General features: G+C 41.6%; 2 protein-coding genes across 2 annotated transcripts; one reads left to right on the top strand and one right to left on the bottom strand.

Annotated features, from left to right (window-relative positions):
- The first annotated feature begins 4,004 nt into the window (after positions 1-4,004).
- Positions 4,005-7,630, top strand: LOC129730026 (serine/arginine repetitive matrix protein 1). Its single transcript, XM_055688984.1, has 8 exons — positions 4,005-4,164; positions 4,898-5,148; positions 5,205-5,773; positions 5,936-6,021; positions 6,139-6,307; positions 6,398-6,625; positions 6,685-7,098; positions 7,163-7,630. The coding sequence occupies exons 2-8, from the start codon at positions 5,031-5,033 to the stop codon at positions 7,295-7,297; spliced, it is 1,719 nt and encodes a 572-aa protein (XP_055544959.1). The 5' UTR covers positions 4,005-4,164; positions 4,898-5,030; the 3' UTR covers positions 7,298-7,630.
- A 77-nt stretch (positions 7,631-7,707) lies between these two features.
- On the bottom strand, positions 7,708-8,318 carry LOC129730027 (NADH dehydrogenase [ubiquinone] 1 alpha subcomplex subunit 2). The gene is made up of 3 exons (XM_055688985.1): positions 8,103-8,318; positions 7,901-8,007; positions 7,708-7,842 (listed from the first exon to the last, which is right to left on the bottom strand). The coding sequence occupies exons 1-3, from the start codon at positions 8,198-8,200 to the stop codon at positions 7,760-7,762; spliced, it is 288 nt and encodes a 95-aa protein (XP_055544960.1). The 5' UTR covers positions 8,201-8,318; the 3' UTR covers positions 7,708-7,759.
- Between the last annotated feature and the right edge of the window lie 371 nt (positions 8,319-8,689).

Here is an 8,689-nt window from a genome sequence, read left to right as displayed (position 1 = left end):
GCCGTTCGTTCTTTCGCTCTTTCCTAAGAACCGGTTCATATGAACGGCTAGTGAGCCGTTCGCCCATCCCTAGCGAGGATGAAAAGAACGACGAGACAAGTTTGCACCTCGAACTGAATATAAATTACCAGACCACAAGACCGTCTCGAAAGTTTGACATATATTGTATACAATCATTACTATCTGATTGGTGTACATTGGGGTGGCAATGGAAATTGACTTTGACAGTTTTATTTAGAAGTAGTGTTCAAAATTTCGCCTTCACGAACAGTTAGCAAAATTTCGATTTTTTGGATAACACCCGACCTCGACGTTTTATACATTTCTAATAACCAGTTCACATGATGTAATATCGCCCATCTTGATTTCAAATCCCATACTCCAAATTTTCCGTGAAAACTAGATGTATGTATGTTTCAAGATACGCGATATCATGTGATATCTGCTATAGTGTGAACAAGGCATAAGACATTTGGCACAAAAAAAAACTATTACAAACTGTGCTTTTCTTCATAAGTCGAGAAAGTGAAATTTAGACCAAATACTCCTGAATTCCGATTTAGCTGAAATTTTGCATTGCATTGGATATTGAATTTACCATTTTGGATATTAGCCAACATTATTTCATATTTGCTACCTCTGCAAGTGCACTTTTTGAAAATTGGCTTCCGTAGGGACGTTGTTTACTATCGTTGTGGGTGTTTACTATCCTGCCGTGAGATGACATTGTGACGTAGATCCAAGTGATCAGTTTTTCAGTACGGCCCAAAAACGAAAGAATTCTTCGTCACTTTTGTATGGAAATGTGTGCCAACGTCACTTTGTTTTTTTGATTTTATGTAACGTACGAATAAGTAACAACGAAAAGGAAGATACCAAAAGATAGGTCTTCGAATAATGAACAAATTGGCATGAAAAACTCATATTCGAGAAAGTGGCACTTACGTCACTTTGTCATCTCACGGCAGTATCAAGCACCAATTTTTTGATTTAGATAGAAAAGGCATATGCGCTTATTTTTCAACTATAAGTAGCGGGGTACTCGTTAACTCAAATATTGCAAAAGTTGAATTGAATGGTCGTGTATATGCCGTGCTGTATTCTGTTCTGCATGGTGTCGCGCTCGCCATTTTTGTTTATTTGAGTTTGTTCTGCGGATGTTCCGATTTTTTTATGAATTGGGTTGTTCAGCTATATCAGTTTTTCATATCATCTGAATGATCTGAATTTTCAAAATAAAACGTGATTTAAAAAAAATTCTATCATTGTCCTTCGCTTTTTAAATCACGATTTAAAACTTCTTGAAATCTGCTCGAAACCGCTACAATGACAGTTCGCCCACCTACGAACTGTCATTGTAACGATTTAGAGCGAATTTTTATTTTTCATTTAAAAACCGAAGGAAAATGATATAAAGTTTAAAAAAATCACGTTTTGCTTAAAAAAATTACACTCCTTTGTAAGATATATAAAAATCGGAAATCCGTGAATAACTAAACAACCCAATTAGAGTCTGTTTTTTTAAGCGGTTTTTTTATACGCGGATTTTTTACGAGTTTTTTTACGCGGATTTTTGAGTTAACGCGTTTTTTTCACGCGGATTTTTGAATTACGCGGTTTTTTACGCGGATTTTTCAATTAACGCGTTTTTTTAAGCGACACCGCGCTAATTCAAAACAATTTTTGCGAATTTCCGAATTAACGTGGGTTTGGAACCAGAAACGTTTAAGTGTTTATCTAGTAAAAGACTTAGTCCAAAAAATACCCTCCGCCCACCGAAAGATCCGGAATGACCGTCAAAGAGGACAATTTTAAATACTGGTTCTAGAGCGTCTCGGGTTTTTCTGAAGCCCTTCATGCTGGACTACTTTACGCGGATTTATAAAAAAACGTGTTTTTTACGCGGATTTTTAAATAACCGAGGTTTTTTTTACGCGGATTTTTGAATGAGCGCGTTTTTTTACGCGGATTTTCGAATTACCGCGGTTTTTATGCGTTTTTTTACGAGGTACGTATCCCCGAGTAAAAAAAAAACCTGACTGTATACAGGTTTGGATTGCTTTTAGTGCATCCGAAACAATAGACCATTTCACGAACTGACAGGTGTCACGGATCCTGCTGATGTTCTTGATGCTTTCAAGTGCATTATGTTAGCGGTTCCAAACTTTCTGTCAAAATTTCGTTCATGAATCAAGTTCCCAAACGTCTCGTGAAATGGTCTATGGGATGAGCGACAACGAAAACTTTTAGTAAAAAAAAAAAACCCTAAGAGTACACGCGGTTAAAGAAGATGGCAATAAACTAAAAAAGCCGTATCGTAGATGTTGTGTACGAAAACTCGATGAACATGATTAATTAACCAGAAAACGCAAACAAAACAAAACCTTCATAAATATAGCCAAAAAAAGTCTCAAAAAGCTTATACCGAACAAAAATCGATTTTTTGTAAATCGATTTTTCAGGCTCGATTTTCTTATGAATCGATTTTATTGATTTTGATTAATCGATGCAGGAGAATCGATTTTTGTTCAAAGATCGCCCATTGCTAATCCACAGTCGACGAATTGCTAATCATCGGCATAATCGATGAAACTACACACTCATTTTTTATTCGCGACTACGAAGTTGAAAGAGATTTTAAAGGCTGTTCGCACCAGGGCGAACTCTCATATGCAATTGTCAAAATGTGTGTGATGACAAAAATAGCAAAAATATTTCCCTCCTTCTTTTTCTCATGCAAAAACCAAACAAATATCAGCATCTTCGTAGTCGCGAATCACAGTGATCGGTACTTTTTTATACAAGGGCATTGGCCCCCGAAAAAGAAAAACACCAAAAAAACCTTAAAAGTTACTGTAATTGTACATAGTTTTACCATACATCTAGAAGTCACTGACAATGTTTTTCGTGGTAAAATTATTGTCGGTGGTAGATTCAACAACAAAAAACATTGTTAAAATATAACAAAAACGTTCGCAAGCTTACAGTAAAAATACATTGTGTTTTATGGTTACAACAAAAAATATTGTCTATTTACTGTTCTCACCACAAAATACACCGTATTTTTTTTTCGGGCCATATCCGGAATACTTCGTAAGGGCATCCTTAACATTGCGCTACTATTTGAGTTGTTATGGCGGCTGTGTACAGCGCGGCTATTTTGCTCACTCACCGGTTTTCACACCGGTCGTTGCTATCGTCTCAGTTTGACGTTCCATCCAGCATAAACCTTTAGCAGCGCTGTTATCGGGTTGCCAAATTTAAGAGCGCGATGCTTCCCGGAAGCCCGGCTACTATTTCTCTAGCGCGTTTAGCAGTGACCGGTACGGTATGAATAGTAGAGCGCTGCCAAACGGGGTATAGAAGCTCACCGTTAAGGATTCCCTAATAAGGATGAATCGAGGTTGCCCTTTTATCTAAGTTAGTCTTATGCTTGGGAGTAACTCTAATTTAAATTGGCATTCCTATATCAAGTAACAGTGAATGACAGTGAACTCATGTCCTGGGCTCAAACTCATTTGTGCCCACTGTCAGCTGTCAGGAAAAGGTGTATGAAAAGTGGCGGTGCGGTGATACATGCGTATAACATCATCTGTCAATTTTTTTTATCGGGAACTGAATCAAAGTTGCTCAGTTCATAAGTTATTATTTACGAACGTGTAGACCATTTTACGAACTGACAGGTTTGATGGATTCTGCTGATGTTGATGATACTTTGACGTGCGTGATATCAGCGGTTTCGTGCTTTCTGTCAAAATTTCATTCATGAATTAAGTTCATAAACATCTAGTAAAATGATTTATTAGAGACTACGAAGGTGCTGATATATGTTTGGTTTTTGCATGCGAAAAAGAAGTAAGGAAATATCTTTGCTTTTATCATCACACACATTTTGACAATCGCATATGATATATAGTTCGCGTAAGAGCGAACAGTCCTCAAAATCTCTTTTAACTTCGTAGTCGCTAATTGCAGTTCGACGCTAGATTTTAGAGTGTATTGCCCTAATCGACGCAAGTAGTCGACAAAAAGACGACGGCCAACGAAATCAAAACTTTTCTGAAAATGGCGACGGATTGAAGCAGACTCTTGTTCGTTGCAGTTTGCTATTAAAGTTTTTCTTGCAAAGCCCCATCGTTTGGTGGCTTATCGCGTTGCAAAAAGGTACGAAAATATTCGCTCTCCGGGATGGATGTATTTGGTAAAATGTGTCGCGAGTGCGAAAAGCGGTCGTGCAATCGATTCGTGGGTGCTACTGCTACCGTACGCGAGAACGAAGCAAAGAAAAAAAAAAGGTTGAGCTTAACTACGATGAAGAATTTCAGCTTTGGCTGATATTGATGGTTGGTGATGATAATGGTGACCGATCATTTCCCCTCGGAAGTTTTGGGTGAAGTAGACGAGAGAAAGGAAACAACAAAAAATGTTTGGAGTGAGATGATGTGGCTAAAGATGGAGTTTCTTTCTCTGTGCTATGTTGAAGGTGTTATTTCGTTGATACCGTTCGGTTGAAACGACGTAAGAGTTCGCGTGAAGTTGTCGGAACGCGATGGCTGGAAGCTTCACGGTTAACGGTGCTATTCGTTGTCGACTTTTCCTCATGCGGGATCGGCGTAATTTGATCGCGACGTTAAATCATCCGGTGACGAAATATCGGAACGGTCGAATTAGGAATTCCCGGTTGGAAGTCCAAAGCGCGTAAGAATGCGGTCGCAGTCGTCGTCGCTTCGATTTCGTCTTCGCCGGTTGTTTATCGCATAAGAAGCTTCCACCGGTTCGTTCACTGCGAACACAAACTGAACTTTTTGCTGTTGGATCAGCACTTACATGTTTCCCCAAAATGACCATTCATTCTGATGATCTTGTATTCCGTTTTCTCATCCTACCGCTTTTGCAGAGTAAACCTCGGATCTGTTTAAAATCCGTGAGAGTAGATTGTTATATCAAAACGTTTATTTTGCTGAACTTTCCTCAAATACAAAAGTTGACCGGAAAACCCGAGCGTAGCATTTTGTGCGTGTGTCGTGCGAATGGACCGCAATTTATCCGGTCGTCTAACCCGGCGTAGTCCGTCGCCGTCTCGTGGCGGACCGCTTGGTTCTAGCAAGTTACGCATGGACCGCAAACCTAATCACGTTCGGATTAATGGTATGTTGCTTAATTTTTGTTTCGTACAGTTCTATAATTTTGTTTTTAAATTTCAGATCCCAGTCATCCGGCTGGTAAGCGCAAGGAACTTGATAACGTTATGCGCAAGGCTCGGGCTTTTCCCAACGAAACTTGGGACAAGAAGCTCCTCGAGGTAGAGGAGAAAGACCCGAACCGTTGGCGGCACACCGGTTTTAAGAAAATGTACATTGAAGATGATCCAAGCAGCTCGGACAGCGAGCGAGCACCGAACCGTTTCGGTAATGGTCCACCGCTTGCGCGTCGTAGCCGCAGTCGATCTCCGCGTTCTCCTCCACCGCGGCACCGTCGCAGCCCTTCGCCGCCTCCGTTGAGAAAACGTCGCCCGTTACCGGTGTCACCTTCGCCACCGCCACCGATGCGACGAAGACCGGCGTCTTTGACGCCACCGCCGCCGGAACCAGAAATGAAGCGGAGACCTCGCTCGCCCCCGCCCAGAATGATGCGGCGTCTTTCGCCGCCGGAATTTCATCGACGATCGCCGATTTCCGTTTCAGGTTCACCACGCCGCATGCCAGTTCGACGAATGTCTCCTGTTCCACAGCCAAGGCCAAAGCCCAAACGTCCCCCGTCGCCGCCACCTAAGGTATGGTAATGTATTAAAGTAATATGAGAAAGTACTCGAACCATAAAATATTTTAGAAGATATTACCCACACCTCCCACTTTCGCCTTAGAATAACTTCTAAAATGTCCCTAAGCTGCAAAACGTTTTTTCGTAAAATGATTCAATGCTATCGTCTTTGCAGATGAGTCGATCTCTCTCGGTGTCCAGCTGTTCCGATGAGTCTTGTTCGGCTTGCTCCGTTGAGGAGCGACATCGTCGCCCAATTCGGTAAGTATGGTCCTCTGTAGTGGACGCCGTATGCCAGATGGTAGCTGAAAGTTGGTAACTAATCTCTGTTTGTTCCCTTCGATCGGGCGTACGTCTGTTTGCCTGTTGTTATGCTAGTCGTTCTCGTTCGATATCCGGTCCGCGTCCGCGCCATCGCGTTGTTTCGCCGCACGGTGCTCACATCTCGAAAAGTCGCCGCGACGTTCCGGTAACTCGTATGATGAGTCCGCCGCCGACGGATCCGCGCCGCAAGGAACCGATGCCGAAGGTGCATCGCGTCGATAAGGTAACATTGCTGTTGGCAATTTGTAGTATCACATAATTGTGTCCATCAACAGTACCCGTTGTAATTTGTTTCTATTTTATATCTATAAAGGATCCTAGAGATCGGCCGTCACGACCGATACCTCCTCCACCACCAGCGGAACGAGTTCGCCATCCACAAACACCCGAATCGGATAAAGCTCCTTCACCGAAGATGCGAGTTCCAAAACCGAAACCCATTCCGGCAGAGCCTCGTCCGGTTAAAGTTCGCTCATCGAAGACATCAGCACAGGTTCCTTCAACATCTAGCAAAAAGCACAAGGATAAAAATGTAGAGAAGGTAGCATAAACAGATTGGATAACTTAGTTAAATTTTTAAAGTGACTTTTATTTCTTAAGATGCGCGCCCGAGTTAAAATCGAAGGTGAACCGAAACAACGTCGACCGCGTTCGCCATCTTCTGGCTCGGAGGATTCATCAAGCAGTGGAAACTCACTGCCTCGATTTACGGCCACAACACGGCTGACACTGTCGGAGCGGTTCGGTAAAATGGCTCAGTGGAGCGTCGACCGAAGTAACATGGAAAATATGCGCATCACGAAGAACAGTTCCGGTGGAGATTTGAAAGTGATGATCGAGGAAGAAATGGAAGCTCCACCTCCTGTTAGGTATACGTACTCTCCAGCACCGGCTGGACACTTCCCGGAGGAACTTATGACCACCGGACCGAGTGGTTTATCCTCTTGGGATGATGTTCGTGTTCGGTACGAGTACTATAAGGGTCGCGGTTATCTCAGAGATCTGGATCTACAGGTTGGGTCTAGCAGTTCTAGGTAAATCTGAGAGTTTTAATCTTTTGTTTGTACCTTCGACACAGGACTACATCAAATGGGAAGAATGGTGGTACAAATATCAAGAATGGCTTAAACAAGAACGCTATTACGAGTTGTGGGAACGATCACAACTGAATCGTCGCCGTAAGAAAGTTCCAATTTCGCAGCGGCTTAACTAGAGAATAATCGATCTCAAAACCAGATCGGTCTTGATATTTAAAGAAAAACCAAGTCAACCTGTTAGAGAGAATACTTTCGACAGGTGAGCTTCCGTATGTAGGTCGATTCAAATATCTCTTTCATTTATACATTAATATTTCAATGTGCATTATAAAAGCAACAAAAATTAAAAAGGGAATACGCTACTACGCGATGGAACGAAGCAGAGAACATACGACATGTTGCGGAAGCCTTTAGTATTAATACATTTTAGCATTGTATTTTGATTTAACTTTTCTAGGACTCCGTCGTATTATTGTAAACAAGCAGCAAATAAAAATATCATAACAAAACTTGTTTTTGTGCTCAAGGTTTGGACAACCCCATCGGAACCCAAAAAAAAAATCATTTGAAATAACAAGACGCCTCGCTAACTCCAACGTATTAGGTTTATTTCATAAATTCTATCATTTACATCTTCTCTACTTTCCAAGGTCTGCAATGTGTTTTGCAACGTCCGTCGCGGCAGCATTAGTTAAGGAAACCGATTTTTCCTTTCCCATTTCTGAAATTATGGTAAAAAAGGTTAGACGTTTGCGTTTGGATGAACGGAACAAACTTACCGTAACGGGCCCACAGTCGTGGTTGAACACCACTGCATTCGCGAATCAGGATCGGTAATTTGGGATTTTCACGTTTCAAGCCCGCATACTGAGTACTAATGAACTCGCTGCAACAATTCAGAGGTAAGAAAGAGCATCAGAAAATAAAAACTCCCTAGCAAGATGATTGTGTAATCAAGTTGGATAAAAACAATGCACTTACCGGACTCCCTTGGATGTTTCACCGGTCTGGCATAGGTGCAAGCGCAGCTCCTTGACCGCAGGATTCAGTCGGGCCGTTCGCAACAGAGACAGTCTCATATCTAATGTTTTTTTCGTGAATTAGTATCAACGTTTTCCCAGTCTCCAGAATCCTAAATCGCTTGAGCAAAGCAAAACGATAGGAGTTTTCGGAATTTGAATGTCAGTTTGACACCAGTCGACGAAACAGGCACAGGGTGACAAATCTGAAGAAACATTTCAAAAGGTCCTATCTGCTTCGATCGATTTTTTGATCGATCACTTTCATTCAGAGGGGCTTCACTGCTGTCAAATTTCATATTTGTGTGCGTTATCGCAGATCAACTCTGGTCCATGAAGTTTGTTGGTCCATGATGTTTGTAATTATGAACAATAATGGGGGAAAAATCACTACACAACACATTCATTAAACTACACTTTCACTTTTTTATTCACTTTCACTATTTAATTCTATCACTTTTTATTTGCATATACGTATTTCAACACTCACATAGTGCCGTCGTCAGTGCTTATTTGGACTGTCCAAACACAGTCCAATTAAGCACTGAC

The sequence above is a fragment of the Wyeomyia smithii genome, chromosome 3, assembly GCF_029784165.1.
Source record: "Wyeomyia smithii strain HCP4-BCI-WySm-NY-G18 chromosome 3, ASM2978416v1, whole genome shotgun sequence".
Classification (NCBI taxonomy): Eukaryota; Metazoa; Arthropoda; class Insecta; order Diptera; family Culicidae; genus Wyeomyia; species Wyeomyia smithii.
Note: the sequence above shows the minus strand (reverse complement) of the source record. Positions and strands in the feature narration are given on the sequence as shown.